The sequence below is a fragment of the Talpa europaea genome (genome assembly GCF_964194135.1).
Source record: "Talpa europaea genome assembly, chromosome: 7".
NCBI lineage: Eukaryota > Metazoa > Chordata > Mammalia > Eulipotyphla > Talpidae > Talpa > Talpa europaea.
This window is the reverse complement of record NC_140074.1, coordinates 75242677-75262909: the sequence shown is the minus strand read 5'-3', so window position 1 is coordinate 75262909 and position 20233 is coordinate 75242677. Positions and strand designations below refer to the sequence as shown.

Below are 20233 nucleotides of genomic sequence, written 5' to 3'. Positions count from 1 at the left end.
TGTGGGAGGATGAGAGGATTCACCAGAGACATAGCAGGAACAGAACAGGCAGACTGAAGAAATACACTGCAGGAGAGACAGGAGAGGTCTGCTTCGCCAAGTGGGATTCTCGCCCACTGGCTGAGATCAAACCCTCACTGCAGAGGCTGCGGACAGCTCCACAGTGCAGTGCTCAACCACCTGCTGCACCAGGGAGGCCCTATTTCATATAATTCTTACATCATTTTTCATTTTTGCACAATGTAAGCATTTTCATTTTGGTTATATTCCCCATACAATTCCCACTCCCCCTCTTATTTTGGCCCTAATCCCCCCTCTTCTCCCCCGACCCCATTGTGTCTCTGGTTTATAGTTACTTGTTGATTTTGATTTTTTCTTTATTATAATCAGTCTTTTTCCTGCTCCTTTATTTAGGTTTTCTAAATTCCTGCTATGAGTGAGACCATGCGGTATTTTTCTTTTTCTTTCTGGCTTATTTTGCTGAGCATGATCCCTTCCAGCTCCATCCATGTTGCTGCAAATTGCATGAGTTTATCTTTTTTGATTGCTGAGTAATATTCCATTGTGTATATGTACCACATCTTCTTTGTCCAGTCCAAAGAGGAAATGCAAATGGCCAACAGGCATATGAAAAAATGTTCAACATCATTGTAATCAGGGAAATGCAAATCAAAACTACCATGAGATACCATCTTATACCAGTGAGAATGGCACATATTAAAATCCAGCAACAACAAATGTTGGTGAGGATGTGGAGGAAAAGGAACTCTCCTGCACTGTTGGTGGGAGTGCAAACTGGTCCAACCACTATGGAGAGCTGTGTGGAGATTTCTTGACCTACTAAACCTAGAGCTTCCATATGATCCAGCAATTCCATTCCGAGGTATTTACCCAAAGGACACAGAAATATTAATTCTAAAGGCACCTGCACCCCTATGTTTATAGCAGCACTATTTACAATAGCTAAGCTATGGAAACAACCCAAATGCCCAAAAATAGAGTTTTTTTTTTAATTCCATTTCTAGGTATGTACTCAGAAGAACTTAAGAGTAGACACTCAAACAGATATTGTGCTAATGTCTACAGCAGCATTATTCACAGGACCCCAAAAGTGGAAACAACTCAAATATCAATTGACAAATGACTAGATAAACAAAACATGGTGCATACATACAATAGAATATTCAGTTTTTAGAAGGAAGGAAATTCTGACACATGCTACAATGAAGACATGCCAAGCAAAATAAGCCAAACACAAAGGGACAATTATTGTATGAGTCCACTGATATGAGGTACACAGAGCAGTGAAACTCATATAGATAAAGTAGAATAGTGGGTATCAGGGGCTGGAGGGAGGCAAGAGTGGGGAGTTACTGTCTAATGAGTACAAATTTCAATTTGGGAAGACGAAAATATTCTAGAGAATGCTGGTGACAATGATTGCGAGCATGATTACAATGCGAGCTTGATTAAAATGGCAGATTTTGTTAAGCATGTTTTATCACATGAAGATTAAAATATAGAAAGAGGAATGCAGTACTGATATCTGTTACATACAATATGACTGGCTGCATCTTATAAGACCCCAATTATATGGAATGTTCAAAATAGGTAGATCCAGAGTAAACAAATTATGTTAGTGGTTGCCTAGGACTTGTGGGGGAGGGGAGGAGGAGGTGGGAAATGACTACTAATGGATATAGGGATTCTTTGGGGAATGATAAAAATATTCTGAAATTAGTGATGATGGCTGCAAAGCCTTGTGAATATACTAAAACACTGACTCGTATTCTTTAAAAGGGTGAATTTTACGGTATGTGGGTTACATCTCAATAAAGCTTTATGATAAAACAATAATCTCATTCAAAAGAGATCAATAAAAGAAAAATTAAATGATTTGTTTGAGGGAGCACTCAGAGTTCCATGGAAGCTGAAATCATAACTTCAGAAGTCACAGTAAATGCAATGTACTGGTTTAACACTGCAGTCTCTTGACGTGAAGTTGTTAGTAGTAGAAATTTATCAGTCAACCAAGCATATAAGATTTTTGAGTTTCAGTTGCCTTTCCAAATACTTAGATTCCTAGAGAGAGCAGTAGCTGGGTTTGAATCCCAGAGCTACCCTCCCCACACACTCATGCTGTCCCTATCTCTACCACCCCTGACCTTAGGGCTCTCGTGCTTGGCCCCAGAAGCTGCTTGCGAGAGTACAGAGGCAGTGGGTGTCGGGCATTTTACTGTGGACTTACTAGGGCTCAGGTTGTACAGAGAGATCAGCAGTGCTGGCCAGTGGTAGGGGTTCCCTTACCACTTTGCCCTAGGGCATGCTGCCCCACTGGGGCTACAGAGGCAAGGATACCCTATGCAGGAGCAAGCTCCAGTAAAGGAGAAAATGGCTAGCCCCATGGTTCTTGGTTCAAGGCTGCAGGGAAGAGCATGGGACCCCAGTGGGCCAGCTCCAGTGCTGCAGCTCCCTGGAGCCACTGGCAGAATAGAAGTTCATGGAGTCCCAGGCCAACACAGCAGCTTCCCAGTGGGGTCCATCCTGCAGTGTTGCCACAGGACCCTCCCCCACTTTACATTGTTACACCCAGCCCCTTGAAGGGCTACCAGGTGCAGGGAGCTTCTGGCCCCACTGAGGTTGGCTCTGGCTGTGGGTTCTCAGAGCCTAACAGCCCATGAGCCCTTCCTGAGGTCAGGGCAGGTTGGGACTGCGCAGGCACCAGTTTTCCTTTTTATATTGGTGCCTGGATCATAGAATAGACCAATCAGGTGTGAGCTAAATGAACCAATCATATTCAATAAGTTAATTAATTATTTGGATCAAAAATGAAGAATGAGCTGATTGTTCCTAAAAATAGTCTAATCGGTCACTTAAAATTGAAAATGGTCCAATCAGGCAGGTAGGGTGGAGGACCTTGAAACTGGATATAAGGCATTGCAGAAGTCAGTTTAAAGGCTCTGTTCCTAGTTTCTGAAGAAGAAAGAGAAATGAAGACAAAAGAAAGAAGAAGGACCGGCAGCTGACCTCCAAAGAAAGAAGCCAAAGCCTCCCTGGTGGCGCAGCGGTTGAGTGCTGGGTTGCAAAGCTGCCTGCAGCCTCTGCAGCGCCGGTTTGATCCCCGGCTGCTCCCCAGCAACCGGAGGAGGGTCCCACATGGCGCGCAGACCTCTCCTGCCGGCCCGCTGCTCCCCGCAGCAGTGTACTTCGGTCCTTCTGCCTGCTCTGCTCCCTGCTCTGGCTCTGGTGAATTCTCTCACCCTCCCACGCTTCTGACTGTACCCAGTGCTTGTATAAACAAACAAATAAATAAATAAATCTTTAAAAAAAAAAAAAAAAAGAAGCCAAAGACTGGGGGGCAACACCTGCCTCTGGTCCTGCCTCTGATATCTGAAAGGCACACCAAAGGCTTTGGGCCTGGTGTCTTAAAAAGCTGTTTGTTGTTGGTATAGGCCAACAACTCACAAAGAATTGTTAAATATTGGTATCTCTAGTAACTGGCACTACTGGCCAGTGGTGTCCAGCACTGTTGACTGACATCACTGTGTCCGGATCACTTTTGAGAGCTGTTAACATGGAGTATCTGACATTGTCTCCTGATGACTGGAATGGTAAGCCACACAATGGACTGGCACTCTGGGTCACCTGGGAGCTGTCCACCACTTTTGATCTTCTGGCATCATCTCCTGGTGCTATTGCCTCCTTTGCTGTCTGCTCACCATATGGTGCTATCCAACTGGACCTTCAGAACGTTGTTATGAGCTGCTGCAGTGCCATCTCAGTGACCCAATTTGTGAGCACCTCTAGCTGCCACTGTAAGTTGGATCCTGGCTCACTGCTTGCCAGTGTGCCATGATCTCCAGGTCCTTGTTGACAGGACAGTGCCGTCTTGAGTAAGTAATCTTTTTGTTCCAGACTTTTGGACACTGTGGACACTATCTGGGGTAAGATAGCCAGCCACTTGTAGCCTTAGAAACTCTTTGTTTTCCTTGATTGCTAAATAAACCCCATTGTCATTGTTTCCTGAACCTGAGTGGTCTTATAATTGTGCACGCATGCAGGTGAGAACTCAGGCAACGACCTGTCCTCTACCTGTCCTTTGACCTTCTATAGCACCCATACAGCTCTCTTTCAATCTAGTCTTGTTACTCTGATGATTTCCCTCCATGTTTTCACACTATACATGCATATCCTCTACATCTAACATTGTGGATAATGTGACTTCAAAGTCGTACATGAACATAAATGTGGAATATCAAAAATACCTTTCAGTCATCTCCTACCAACCAGCTATAAACACTGTTATCACAGCCTTCCTTTCTGTTTACTTTCTTGTTATGTGCAGTTCACTCACTCCCACTACAAGCTGATAATCTTTCTCTGAGAGTTTTGTGACCAGGTTGTCTGCACATTTCTTGTTATTATTAGTTTCTCATCTATACACATGGTGTACCTACTGTGTGCCAGTCATATATTAAGTACTGGGGAGATAAAACATGGTCTGGCTTTGTTGAATGTATATATAGAATGGAGGAAACAGAAAAGAGACAAACTGGCCCATGAAAGACAATAACACTATGAATAATGAAGGGAATGAAAAGGGCAGGGGTAGAGAGTAACAGGGTGGATGCACATCTGTTTGGCAGGGATGACTCTGAGATTGTCATTCAAGTTAAGATGAAAGAATAAGAAGGAATTAACCTTGCAAAGATCATTCTGGAGAGGGAAGAGCAGGATTGCTTTGTTTTGTTTTTAAGGTCAGCTAAGGTGCAACTGTCTACATGACCGTGCAGGACAGTTTTGGGTTACAGTCTGTCCCCAAAGTACAGGGAGATCACCTATCCTGAAACAACACTTCCTTGCATTCATTTCATTAACTTTCTATTTTTCCTATTGCACTAAGTTGTAAATCTTTCCTCTGCTTTTAAATATCTACACAATTTAGTCCCCAAAGTCACACCCTTTCCAATTATATATCATGGACTCAAGAGGATCCATAAATTACCTGAGAAAGAATTAACTGCCCATGAAAAGCATGCACAAATTTTCTTAAAAATGAAAAATAGGTGTCATCTCCAATTCTTCTGACAAGGAACCGGAGAAGGAAATAGCCCTAGAAAAAGAAGAAGGGAAAAAGGATGCCTGTCATGGCTTCATCTGAAAAATATTCACAGAGTCAATTCTAATTTACCCACCAGCACATTATGCACATCAAGAACGTTCTGTATGAGCTGTCCCAGACTTACCTCTATATTCTTACAAGCAAATTTGGGTCTAGAAATTAAGAACTGACTATTTTGTTTTTAACTCATTTGGTAATGTTATTACCATCTTGTTTTCCCTTGGTTTCCATGAGAGCTGGATATCCATCAAGCACCAAAAGGGGAGACAGGCTCACGTTTCTCTCTCTCAGCTAGTAGGAAAGGTCTTTACAACTTAAAATACTTCCTTATTACTCCTGTTTTTTAGCAGGTACCTGAAAGGTTTTTTTAAGGTTCTGCTGTTCAAAAGTGATATGAAGCAGGGAGAAGGTGGGTACAGGGCAGGGTATATAGTTTTACTGCCTTTGATTCATGCCTTCCAAATGGGGCCTTATTTGGGGTGCATGAATGCTGTAACCATTGACAATCAGTTATCTGCCTAGTCAAATGTCATTTCTTTTTTTTTTTTTTTGCATAAAATAGCTCTTTTTATTTTATTTTTTTCATTTTTGCACAATGCATGCATTTTCATTTTGGTTATATTCCCATACAATTGCACCCCTCCCCCTTATTTTGACCCTAATCCTTCCTCTCCCTGCCTGCCTCCCCTCTCCCCATAGTGTGTCTCTGGTTTATAGTTGCTTGTTGATTTTGATTTTTACTTTGTATTAATTAGTCTTTTTCCTGGTCCCTTATTTAGGTTTTCTAAATTTCTGCTATGAGTGAGACCATCTGGTATTTTTCTTGTTCTTTCTGACTTACTTCGCTGAGCATGATCCCTTCCAGCTCCATCCATATTGCTGCAAACTGCATGTGTTTGTCTTTTTTGATTGCTGAGTAATATTCCATTGTGTATATGTACCACATCTTCTTGATCCAGTCATCTATTTTTGGGCATTTGAGTTGTTTCCATTGCTTAGCTAGTGTAAATAGTGCTGCTATAAACACAGGGGTGCAGGTGCCCTCAAATGTCATTTCAATGTGATTTTTTTGTTTTGCCTCAGTCATGTTACTAATCTTTATTGTTTACATGTTTAACCTAAAAAGTGCCCCCATATTTCCTGACTTCTGCCATGTAGATGTGCTTACCTTTAAATAATGAACCTGCATGAAGGCTTTCTCTGGATTGAGCCCATGTTTGATGACAGATGATCCTGAGTCACTCACATGCCCAGTTTTCTCTTTATTGGGTCTAAAATGATATAGTAAAATTTTCTTTAAGTTTAACACATTCTGAATTGATTAAACCACACTATTATTTCTTATTTTCAGAGTAGCTCAATAGTGCCTTAATTCTATTCAACAGTCCAGATATAATTAAAAACAGTTTACATTATAAATTCATATACTGAACAAGGAGAGATTTATATTTGGGTTGGCAACTTGAGGCTGGCCATTGGCAATATTTTATATCATCTTTTCCAAGGTTAAAGCTTGCCAGACCCTCAAGGAATTCAAGCTTTACTATGAATTATTTAAGAACCGATACGCTTTCATTTTGGTGGGAATGATGGACTACGAAATGCAATGGAAAATGTAGCTTTACTTGGACGAGTAAAAAACATATTTTTAAAAAAAATATTCTGAAAGCTCCAATGTTACCCACGTCTGTTGGCTTGCATTTAGTAATTAAGGACCCCTTAAGAAATATTTGTACTCAAGATATTTTAGAATCACACATCAAAAAAACAAATATAAAACAAAACAAACCACCAAATATCATAGAAGCCCATGACTTCAGAACAATTGGTGACATTAGTAATCACATATTTCAACCTACTCATTTCAGAGAGAAGGGAAACTGAGGCACACTAGGATTAATGCATCCAAGATATCATGGCTTATTTTGATTTGTGGTAACAGTAGGACTGAAATCAGTATCTCTTTATTCTCTATCAGGGTGTTTTCTGTTATGCCTTATGATTTTCAATATTTAAAAAAATCCTTCCTTTAAAAAAATTTCCTTTTGGGCCTTCCCGGCGGTGTAGTGTGTTGAGCGCAGCGCTATGAAGCTGTCTGCAGCCTCTGCAGCACGGGTTCAATTCCTGGCTGGCCAGGAAGATGCCCACATGGCGCAGCAGACCTCTCCTGTCTCGCTGTCTGCTCCCCTCAGCAATGTTTTCTGTCCATCTTCCTGTTCTGTTCCCCGCTCTGTCCCTGGTGAATTCTCTTACCCTCCCGCGTCTCTGGCCTATACCACAGTTCTTATATAAATAAATAAATCTTTAAAAAAATTTCCTTTCATTAAATATTATTATGTTATATACAGTGAAGCTTCAACAACTAGCTAAGATCACAATATGGGTTATATAGGGTAGATAGTAGTTTTCAGTTAACCTAAAACTAGTCAGTTATTGGACAAACTTAGAAGAGCACATGTTGGGGTGATAGGAAGGCCAAGACCAATAAGAGGGCTGACACATTCGAAAGGCCGTAAGTCTAACACAAAGGTGCCAGCATGGGCATGGTCTGGCGAGGGCTTTCTCATTGGTCACCTTCTCTCTATGTCTTCACATATAGGAGACAGAGAGCAAGCTGTCTTGTATCTCTTTTTATTAGGGCACTAACTCCATCAGACTAGAGTTCCACACTGCCAGCCTCATCAAGCCTAATTACCCCCCAAAATCCCTATCGCCAAATACCATCATCTTGAGGGTTAGAGCTTCAAAATATGAATGGGTCAAGGGGTACTCAGTTCATAATAATGAAACATCACTAAGCAATAAAAAGGAACTGCTGATAGCTGAAACAATCTGGATGAGTCTCAAAAACATGTGCTTTGTGAAGTAAGCCTTACACAAAAAGATAATTCATTTTATATGAAGTTCTAGAATGGGTGAAATTCCTATGGTAGAAATATGTCAGAACTGTGGTTGCCTGAGGTGGGGAGATGGAGACTAAACTGGGAAATAGTGTAACAGAACTTTCTGGAATGAGAATAACATTTTATATCCTGATAGGAGGTTGGGTTACACAAAATTGTAAATTTGTGAAAACCAAAGAATGGTATAATTAAGATTTGTGCATTGAATTATACGCAAATTTTACCGCAATAGAAAAAAGGAAACCCAAGCAAACATTGAACTCTGGTTGATGATATGTACGCTGAAATTTTAGGAGGTAAGGTGTACTGATATCTTCGATTTACTTTCAAATATGTCCAAAAGAGAAAAAAAGATGGATTGTATAAAGGGAATGCATATGATACATATGATAGTAAAATGTTATAGTAAAATGTTAACTGCAGCAATTAGGTGCTGGGCGTATATGAGTGTTTGCTGTACAATTCCCTAAAGTTTTCTGTATTTTTTTTAAAGATTTATTTATTTATGCATACAAGAACTGGGGTATAGGCCAGAGGTGTGGGGGGTGAGAGGATTCACCAGAGACAGAATGGGGAACAGAACAGTCAGATTGACCAAATACACTGCTGAGGAGAGCGGCAGGTGAGTCAGGAGAGGTCTGCTGCGCCATGTGGGTATCTCCCTGGCCAGGGATCGAACTCATGCTGCAGTGGCTGTGGAAAGCTTCATAGGTTGCGTCTCAACCCCTTGTGCCACCAGGGAGGCCCCAACTTCTCTGCACGTTTTAAATTGTTTATAATAAAATGTTAGCTGGGGGTGGGGGAAAGAGAAAGGCAGGGAGCTATTTATAAAAGGCAGTGTGGTGTGGTATGAGGTACATGGCCTTTGGAATCTGAGAATACAGTGACGAAACTCCTTACTACCTCTTATATACTAGCAGGAAAGTTAATTCTCTAATCCTTAATTACTCACCTGTAAAATGGAAACAATCCTGCCTAGCTTCTTAGGTACTATGAGGAATAATTGAAATAATACAGGTAAAATCTCTCGCAAGGGGCAGGGACACAGAAAATAATGAACTTAATGAAATATTCTAAAATTGTTAACAATAAACATTGCTAAATTCAAGGTCGGTCATCTGATGTCAGAGCAATGGATTCAGGTGGTTCTTAATCTCTCCATTATCTCCACAGACATAATGTGTAGGGTGCAAGACTGAAAGGGGCATGCCTGATGACCCAGTTTGCCCCTTTTCAGTGTGTTCTAGCCATCAAGCAAATACCCCTGATAAAATCTCTGCAGAATATTCGTACATTTTCCCAGCAGGCATGGAACCAGCAAATACTTAAAGGAAAGATGACGACTGGCCAAGAGAACTGCATAGTTTCAATTTTTCTCCTTGATCCCTGATTTACTCACATGACTATACTTGCAAGAATAATTAGTCCCTTTCATCTTCATTTAAGACTCCATTGAAAAGTCTCAGCTTTATTCCTGCAAAAGCCACACTGGCTTTGTTAGGGAAAGCCTACCACCCACAGCCTGGGGGGGGGGGGGGTGCAAAGGAAGGAGAAAGACTTCTCAGAGTCAGTCTGAATTCAAACCAGTTTTCCCAGCCCCAGGAGACACAGTTGCTGTGAGTTTCTTATGCCCTTGAGCTCTAAACTGAGAAGCTAGAAGGGAAGGACACAGAAATCCAACAATGTCTGCTCTGGAGGCAAACTTCCTGGCTCAAGTTCCTAATGATACCTTTAGTTGGAGTTCCTTTCCCTTGCCTAAAATTGTCCTTCCTGAAAGCATCCCCCTTCTATTTTCTTCTTCCACCCTCCACCCTCTCCAAATGAAGACATGCTCAAGGAAATTCTTTCATGCTGACGGCATTCAAGGCAAATGTACAAGTTTCCAAGAGATTCCTTTTAAAGTAGATGTGGCGCTGGAGAGAACAGTACATAGACAAGCTTTGCAAACCATCACTAGAGTGTTCTTTTTTTTTTTTTTTAATGAGGAAAAGACACTCCATGAAGGAGAAAGGGTGACTTCCACTTCTGTGCTACTCTGGTCCTCATAATGGCTCTTATCCCAGGTATGGGCAGAGAGAAGCACAGAGAGAATATGGGATGAACTACTACTACACGCAATTGAGTGAGTGAAAGATATCACATCCAAAATGATGTATAAAAATGTACAATTCCATTTATTTGAAGTCAAAAAACAGGTACAACTGGCCCATAGGTTCAGAGATCCAAGTAACAGTCACCTCTGGGAGGGAGTATAGACAGGAGAAAAGAGGAAGGTTTCTGGGATGCTAGGAATGGTCTTTATATTCTGATGTGAGTGGTGCTTCATTAGGTAAGTAGTAAAAATCTATTGAGCCACCTAAAAAAATGATGCACTTTAGTGTATGTATATAACAACTTAAAAGTTAAAAAAATAGGTGCACATAAATTAGTACATATTTTGTTAGAATTAAAGGGAACCAGTCTAGAAAAGGGCTTTTGACTAGGATCAACTAAGCCCCCCACACTTAAGAACCAATGAAAAAAAAATTTTAATAACATTGTGAGGTAGGAACAATTGTGGCAAATGCAGTCAGCTCTGTCTATTCCCATTCTCACCCACTTCCTTCCTTGTCACCTATATAATTTAATCTAATTATTTAATTTATTATTAAATCTAATAATATAATTTAAAAAGTTAGTTGTCGCTTTCTAAGAGTCCTTGCAGTGGCGAATAGTCAGAAGATATTCCAGTTCAAGACTAAAGCAGATGTCTGCTATGGTTGGGGGTGGAGTTCTGGGAAGGCTTTTGCTTTCCTTACAAAAGGGGAAAATGCAACAGGTACTATACCTCTTCCTCCCAAACATGGTAGAGGAAACTGCAGCAACCACCTTGTAGCCATGAGGAAACAAACCAATATGCTATGGAGAGCAAAACAGAATGAAGGAAGGTAAATCGTCTTTTATGGAAGCCTTCATCTATCTGCTGACCTGTCCAAGACTGCTTGCCATCCATCCATTTGTTTAAGTCAATATTGCTTTATACTGCTCTATTATTTGTAGCCAAAGTTGGAAGGAGAGTTGAACAAATGCTAAAAATTAGCCTTTCCTTTTATCCCCCTATGCCAGATACTCTGTCGAACTTTTCATACGCATCATGTCCTTCTACTCTCACAAGAAATTGATGGGGTGGGTACTATGGTTGTACCCATTTAAAAACAGAGGAAAGTAAAACTTGGAGAAGACAAAGCTAGTTAGTGGCAGCACTGAGGCTAGAACTAGGCCCACAAAACACACAGTCCTTGCAGCACTCTGGGGCCTCTCCCAAGATCGAGGCTCCCATATTGGTTGTACTAAATATCAAGTGGGGAATCTTGTCTAAGTTGCTTACTCTACCCGAAGCTCTGTCTCCTTGCATATAAGAGTGTGATGAGGTTAAAAAAGTGGAAAAGTATATTGTAAATGTAAAAGCATTAAGTATCTCTCAGACATTATTCACCAGTGTTTATTTCCTTGGCTGGAATTTAAGAGATCAAGTTACCAAGGTCATCTGGGCTTAAATGCCCCTGGTTTGTGTTGTACCTGGCACCTAATGTATCAACTGAGATTAGCATGACCTTTTCCTTCCCACCTCCTTCCTTTCCACTGCACTCACAAAAGCATTGTGGACATTTAAGGAGCTGTCAGATGGCAGTGATACTTCATACTTGGTGATTTGATTTGGAATCAAACCTCTTAAAGAAGAGATGAATTCTGCTGGGCTTATCCCCAAGGGTAGGATTTAGAGAAATGTCTCTGAAAGGTGTGCAGGCATATCAGCTTAGGTCTGAAGCCTACTTCTCTGCTACAGACCAGACAGGCCATCCGCCAGTGTTCTTGTCCCACACGCTTTGGCAGCATAAGTGAGAGTCACGAGTTATCTTCATCTGTAAACTTGCTCCAGTAGAGCTTGAGCCAGGGACAAAGCATCCCAGACATCAGACTAAAAGGGATTAACCAGCATTTCAACATCCTGTCTGTTCACCAGTTGTAGTTGCCCCACGAAGTCTGACAGACCAGGTGCAAGGCCTCACTGCCCAATAATAATGGCAGAAGTTAAACATTACCCTTGTGTAGAATCTGGCCTCCCAGTGCCTATCTGAATCCTAAACACTGGTGAGGACCACAGGGAAAGAGCATAGCACACTGGATAAGAGTTTGGGTGTGAATCTGACTTTGCCACTTAAGTGCATGGGTGGTCTTGAGCGAGTTCACTGCACAACCTCATGAATCCCTGTCCCTTCATTTGTGAAAAGGGCACAATGAGAGTGATGATGACACCTCAATAGGATGTGGTATCAACTAAAAGTGCTTCACTAGGGTTGCTATTGGCATTTTGTAGGCACAATATAAATGTTCTATTATCATCATAATGAACCCTGATTGGAGTTCAGGGAGTATTTGCAAAGCTTTCCTCTGGCAGACATTAAAAAGACATCACCAGGTAGTTATATATGTACATATGTATGTTGAAGGACACACAGGAACTCTTTCTACTATTTTGGTAACTTCTTTGTGAATGTAGTAAAATTATTCTAAATCTTTTCTTTTTCTTAAAGACATGGCACATAAATGCAATTTTACATGCTTCTCTTATATAAGGGTTGGTCTTGGAGTTTGTTCCTTGCTGCATCATCATCAGAAAATGAATTTAAAAAGGAATTTCAGGTGTTGCTTAAAATTCTACAATAGTAAGTTAGGTCTGAGAATATTCGCAACACATACACACACACACCATGGTCTATACCATTTTGTGAGGAGATTATTAAATTCCGAGTAAAAGATGAAAGGCAGAATGACTGAAAGTGTAGAAATTTTATACCTTCCATTTTTTTTACAATCATTTTTTCATCTACAAATTGTGCATAATGAACACTTGCCTTTGGAGAGTGCCACCAAAGAAAAATGGATAGAAGGTGTTGCACACCTTTAACTAGTGAAGATGCATTTTATCCAAGCTTCTGGTGTTTGGCAAGTTTGATTATCTGTGTGTTTTGCACAATGGGCTTAACAGCTCTCAAGCATGAAGGTTTTTCCCCATCAGGGACCATTATCCTGTTGCAGACACAGCAGGATATTACTCTAGTGTTAAAAAAGGCAATTGGTAAAGTGATTTAAGAAAGAAAGAGGGACCCCTCTGAGGAGCCAGAAAAAGTGAAGAGAGAATATTCTGTCCCCAGATGGTGAAAAGAATCAGTGATTGGTACTTACAGAAATCGAGGTCAGCTGCTGAAAAAGATGATAAGAAAAGACTCTGTGGACAGCAGAACTGTGGAAAACATGAAAAAAAAAAAACCTACCAATTTTGACAGGATAGCAAAACAAAAGATGTAACTTAGAAAAACAGAGAGTAATGAACAGCAGTATAAATCCAAAGCAGTCCTCAGGTTTCAAATGGTCATAAATGAGAAATTCCTCTAAGAAACAAACCTCCAAACAAAGAATAAAAACAAGGAATACATGAGTACAATGGTCTGATCAGTGTATCACCCCATTCAACATAACAGCAGATAATTTAGATGTGTTTACAAAGGAGATGAACAAGAAAATGGAGAACAAAGACATCAGTGTGACTGCACAGGAGGTTTCCAAAATAGGTGGCGTTTTCAGAGGACCTGTATGAGAGATGAAAGGGACGATGCTGGTGTAAGAGAAAAACCAGCAGTAAATATGAAAGAACCAGGAAGGTGTAAAATTGTTGTCAGGAAGGAAGAATTCCAGCATGAGGCAACTCTAATGGAGAATGCTTAGGACAAGAAAAAGAGCTTTAGAAGTGATTTTAGAGCCTAAGCATGGCCAAGTGTTAAGAAATGAAAGAATGATTAGAACTAACTCGATTCCCTCTTGGATTCAACTTTCATGCCAACAAGAATGATTTTCAAACTATACATGGTAGAACAAACATTGCCATGTTGGAACTGATGTTTCATATATGGAAAGTGATGCACTTGGTACAGGTGGAAGGGCCCATGTATCCAGTTATTTCCACAACAAACAGGACTTATTCAGAAACAAAGCAACTGAACAAATGGCAGATCAGAGTTCATGTTAAGACCCACAAGCACACAGTATTTCTCCTGGAAGATACAAGGTATGTTGGTTTTGCTCATTTGCTCAAGTTTGCTCATTTGCTCAAGTGTGGATAATTTCTAATCTCCCAACCTCATTTATTTTAATTTAATTTTATTTTATTTACGGGCTTTTATTTTCTGAGAGGAAACTGGATGTAGCCTATAACCACTGGACACTATATTGTAAATTTTTTTTTGTAATTTTTTTTTTTAAGGATTTATTTATACAAGCACTGGGTACAGTCAGAAGCACAGGAGGGTGAGAGAATTCACCAGAGCCTGAGGGGAGAGCAGAGCAGGCAGACTGACGAAGTACACTGCTGACGGGAGCAGTGGGCTGCAGGAGAGGTCCGTGCACCATGTGGGACCCTTGCCCAGTGGCTGGGAATGGAACCGGCACTGCAGAGGCTGTGGACAGCTTCGAAACCCATCGCTCAACTGCTGCGCCACCGGGGAGGCCCTCCCAACCTCATTTGAATAGGATTCTAAATATATTAATAGTCACAATCCTTTAAAATAGGTTTTTTTCAAATGTTCAACATCCCTTTTATTTATTTATTTTTGTTTTTATATGAATTTATGTTTTAATTTTTAAAAAATTTTTACATCATTGTTCATTTTTAAACAATATTTGCTTCCCCCCCCACCCCCTCAGGTGTAGTCCCCATAGAGTTTCCTTCACTAATGCACCCGTGCACCATCACCACAGTCCCCTGTGCTCCTCCTTCCCTCCCTCTGGTCCCTCTCCCTCCTCCCCTGCAGTATGTCTCTGATTTACAATTCTCCGTTTTGCTTTGTTGTGTTTTGTACTGTTATTATTTTTTTACACTGATGTCTTATTTGGTTTCCTTATATTCCTGCTATAAGTGAAACCATCTGATATTTTTCTTTTTCCTTCTGGCTTAGTTCACTGAGCATAATTCCTTCTAGTTCCATCCACTTTGCTGAGAATGACATGAGTTTATCTTTTTTGATTGCTGAATAATATTCCATTGTACATATATGCCACAGCTTCTTGATCCAGTCATCTATTTTGGGGCATTTGGGTTGTTTCCAGGTTTTACCTACTGTAAATAGTGCCACAATAAACATAGGTGTACAGGTGTTCTTTTGAATCAATGTTTTTGTGTCCTTTGGTTTGAGTTGAACGACAAGGAGGACACCGCTTTCCAGAATGTATGGGATGCAGCAAAAGCAGTAATATATAGGAAAATAAAGAGGAGAATATATAAATAAAGAGGAAAATATATAGAAATACAGGCTTACATCAAGAAACAAGAAAGAACTCAAAGAAACAACCTAATCTCACATCTCAAAGAGCTAGAAAAAGAACAAAAAACCCTAACACCAGTGGAAGAAAGGAAATAATAAAAATCAAAGCAGAAATAAACAAAATAGAAATTAAAAAACAATCCAAAAGATCAATAAGACCAAAAGTTGGTTCTTTGAAAAAGTAAACAAAATAGACAAACCTCTAGCCAGGCTCAAAGAGTAAAAAATGGGAGAAAACACATATAAATAGGTTTATAAATGAAAGAGGAGAAATCACCACAGACTCAGTAGAAATCAAAAGAATAATCAGAGATTACTATGAACACTTTAAAATAGTTCTAATCCCAGAGCCAGGTGAAGGACTTGCCACAACCCTGTGCTCATGGGCCCAAGATCACAGAGACTATGAGAAAGGGGCTGATGGAGATATAGACAAATGTTATTCTGATCTGCAAAGGAAAGGGGGATAATTGGACAGGAGGCAAAATTTGTGACTAGGTTACTAAACAGACAGTTTGTGAGCACTTAGAAGAGAAAATGATGGCTTATACAAGTTAGTAAGGGATATAGAGGACCACTTCCAGAAATTCACTGTGGGCAGGCATCAGGCATCCTGACTTCTACAAGGCGTGGGTAGAACAGATGTGAGGTGAGTGGACAGTGGTTTGTTTCATGACTTTTCACAAAGTTAAAAAAACTAACTTCAAGGCTATTGATAAAATTACTATACTTGCTATAACAAGGAGGGAAGTCTTTAGGGCTGTGCCCCAGGAATGAAGACTTAATGGTCTAACAAATTTGCATATGATTGGAAGCTGGGAGTCTAGCAGGTTGATTGACAGCATCCATACTTAACAGCAATCACAGGCTGGAATGAGGATCTCAAATTAATAAAACAATTAACAAAGACAAATGGGTTTTAAAATGATGTGTTTATGATGAAAAAGAAATCAATATATTAAATTGTAAACTCAACATGCAGCAAGAGATGACAATGTAACTTCCAAAACAATAAATACAATGACAGTGGGATCCACAGGAGGAGTGAGATGTAACAGAAGTCCTGCAGAGAAAGCAGCATGAAGTGTGGAGGTTAAGAGCTGGGCTCTGTGGTCAGAGTTACCACTGCTTTCATCCTGGCTCTGTCACTTGCTAGATATAGAAAGGAGATCAACTGCTTAATATTTCCATGCATCAGTTTCTTCATCTAGCAAATGAGAGGGAGATGGTACTAGGGCCACAATATGATATCCAGCGGAGTGCTTAGAAAAGTATTTGGTACATTAAAAGCATTTAGTGGATACTTCCTAGAAGAAAAAAATTCACGGGAGTTGGAGTGGTAGGATGCTATGAGGAGGTGTATGATGCTGGGTTTTAAAATGAAATACAGTATATATGTGAGCGGATTCAGCTGGATTAATGCTGATCTTCCCTTTCTGGACTATCCATTCCAAGGAAAGCCATACAGTCTCATTGTCTTTGCAGATGTAATCTCAGAGGGCCATGTTCAGTTCAGTTCAGTATCATTTTTGGAGAAGGCCACTGTCAATGAAACGAACAACAAAAGGCTAAGACCAAATAGGGGAACATTGTAGTATGCATGACAAATTTACCAAAACCCATGGTCTAATGGCCAGGAAAAGAGACAACTTTTCAAATAAATATGAAGATTGCTCGGGGGAGAACAAGGTAATACCATATAATATTGGAGGTCAGAGATCAGAGGACCAAGTAGACCTTACTGGGCAGGTCCAGCCCAATCTAGAAAGGCTGTTCTATGACCTGGCAGTCCTCACAGGAAGGCCTCTGCTTGCTTAAGGAGTGAGATCTAAAACAGGGAAATACTCAGGTAGAAGCAGACTGGCTATTGATCAGGTTAAGAAAATAAATTTAGATTACTTTTCTGACCCTCATATTCTGTGATTTTTAAGAGATAGCATAGTCCAGCATCTATTTTAAGTTAAGGAAGTTATAAATGAAATGTTATCCATTCATCCATTGAGTTTTACCCAATGCTTGCTATGGAGCCTTGGCCTGGCCAAGTCAGCATCAAGGCTGATTTTGACTAAAAGTGAAATGAGTTTGAGGAACCTCAGCTGAATTTTATTCAAACACATACATTGGATAGATTTAGCTTAGAGTGTGGATCCAAGTAATATAAGGCTTCATTACACTTTTCTGGAAGAGAGGCAGAGGAAAAAATGATGCATAAGCAATGTATTTGAACTAGAAATCTCAGCAGCCAGGTTAAAGGGCCGCTTCCTCTATTTGGAGCTAAGGTGGTCATAATGAAACACACTGCCAGTAGTCTATACACACGGGAAACACATGAATACGGAGAATCTGAAAATTACAGGAAGCAAAAGTAGAAAGGGCAAAAAATGGAAAACTTTTTCTTGTGTACTACATTAAAAAAACCCCATGACTTCGTTTGGAATGAGACAAATGGCTTCATTTCTCAAGAGGAGGTTAGCAGCGTCTTTGGAACACCAACAGCATGTGTGGTGCTGTGTGCCAAGATAATGGGAAGGATTGTCTCATCTTATGACTCAAAGAGGAGCAGATGGTCTGTGGGAGAAGAGAAGGACTTTTCCCTTCTTAGAGGAGAAGGGTGCAGTACTCACGATTAGGGGAGTCAAGGAGTGGAGGGTTTGCCTGGGCTGGAAGCCTAGCACACACCAGGATATGTCAGCATGAGTAGTTGGGAGAGCAGCTCTCTTTTCTCTCCCCTCCTTTCCTTGTGTACCCTACCCCTGACAATCATTAATTTCTTTTCAAAGGATTTGCCTATTCTACATATTTCAGATAAAAGAAATCATACAGGGGCCTTCCTGTTGGCGCAGGGGTTAAGTTCTGTCAAGATATCACCAGCCACTGAAGCATGAGTTCAATTCCCCTGCCAGGGAGCCAACCTACATGATGCAACAGACCTCTCCTTTCTCACCTGCTGCTCCCCTCAGCAGTTTATTTCAGTAGATGCACCTGTTCTGCTCCCCACTCTGTCTTGGTGGATCCTTTCACCCCCTGCACCTCTGGCCTACACCCCAATTCTTGAATGCATAAATAAATAAAAATAAATCTTAAAAAATAAATCATAAAATAGGTAGTCTTTTGTGTCTGACTTCTTTGCTAAGTGTAATGTTTTCAAGACTTGCTCATTTTTATAGCACACATCAGTATTTCATTCCTCTGTATGACTGATTAATATTCCATTGTACATTTAACATACTTTACCTATCTATTCATGTATGGATGGACATTAAAGTTTTTATTGTTTGGCTATTAAGAAAAATGCTTCCGTGAGCTTTCGCATGTATATGTTCTACATTTTTGGGTATATACCTATGAGTGGAATTGCTGAGTTAAATGGTAACTCTAAGTTTAACCTGAGGGTTTGTCGGACTCCAAAGTAAATGCACCATTTTATGTCTCCACCAACAGTGTGTGAGGGTTCTAATTTCTCCAGATTCTCATTATCACTTGTTCTTATCTGTCTTCAGTATAGCTATCCTACAAGGTATGAAGTAGAATTTCACTGAGGTTTTGATTCACATCTCCCTATTGGTGAATAATATCAAGCATCTCTTCTATATGCTTACTGGAAGATATGCATCTTCTTTGGAGAATGTCTATATGCTTTGCTCATTTTTTAAATTGGCTTGTGTTTTTATTGTTGAGTTGTAAGAATGTTTTGTATAGTCTAGATACAAGTTCCTCATATTCTGGATACAAGTCCTTTAGATATATGATTTGTAAGTATTTTCTCTGGCCTTTGTGGGTTGTTTTTCTTTTCTTTTCTTTAAGATTTATTTATTTATACAAGAACCAGGATACAGGCCAGATGCGCAGGAGGGTGAGAGGATTCACCAGAGACAGAGCAGGGTACAGAACAGGGAGACTGAGGAAATACACTGCTGAGGGGAGCAGTGGCATGACAGGAGAGATCTGCCACGCCATGTGGGACCCTTGCAGCCAGCCGGGATCTAACTGGCACTGCAGAGGCTGCGGACAGCTTCACAGCGCTGCGCTCAACTGCCTGCGCCACCAGGGGAGGCACGGGTTGTTTTTCTTAATGAAGGCATTTGAAATACACAAGTTTTTCATTTTGATGAAATCTAGTTTATTTTTTTTTGCCCCCTTTGGTTGCTAGCACTTTAGGTGTCATTTAAATGAAACTTGCCTAATCCAAAGTCAAGAAGATTTATACCTATGTTTTATAGTTAAAGCTATTAGTCTTTGATACATGTTGAGTTTATTTTTTCACATGCTGTGAAAAAATTTCATTCTTCTACATGTAGCTATAGAGTTGTCCCATGACCATATCTTAAAAGATCATTCTTCCCCATTGCATGGTCCTGACACCCTTGTAAAAAGCAAACTAACCATAAATGGCAAGGTTGGTTAGGGTCTCAGTTTTATTCTATTGATCTGCATGCCCATAATTATGCCAGTACTAACCTGTTTTGATTAGCTTTTCTAACACTGAGAAGTGTGAATCCTTGAACTTTGTTCTTCAATATTGTATTGGCTATTCCATATGAATTTTAGAATCAACTTGTCCCTTTCTCAGGGAAAAAGTAGTTGATACTTTCACAGGAATTAACAACTGAGATCAGTTTAGGAACTGTTGCCATCTTAACAATTTCAAGTCTTCCAATTCAGAAACACAAGATATTTTTCCACTTAGTTCTTTAATTTCTTTCAACATTACTTTGTATTTTCCAGTATATGTATTAAACTTATGTGAAATTTATTCATAAGTATTTTACCAATTTGACATCATTATTTATAAGTCATTTTCTTTCTTAATTTCTTTTCAGATTATTTATAGCTAGTGTATAGAAACACAA

General features: G+C 40.1%; 1 protein-coding gene across 2 annotated transcripts in view; it reads right to left on the bottom strand.

The window, feature by feature from the left end:
* Positions 1 to 20233, bottom strand: part of AOPEP (aminopeptidase O (putative)) — a gene marked incomplete at both ends in the record, with an annotated part of 347198 nt that overhangs the window by 119731 nt on the left and 207234 nt on the right. For both annotated transcript variants that reach the window (XM_084237515.1, XM_084237516.1), the window contains 2 exons: positions 5006 to 5113; positions 6291 to 6393. In XM_084237515.1, coding sequence (XP_084093641.1) covers positions 5006 to 5113; positions 6291 to 6393 — 211 coding nt within the window. The remainder of the gene's footprint in view (positions 1 to 5005; positions 5114 to 6290; positions 6394 to 20233) is intronic.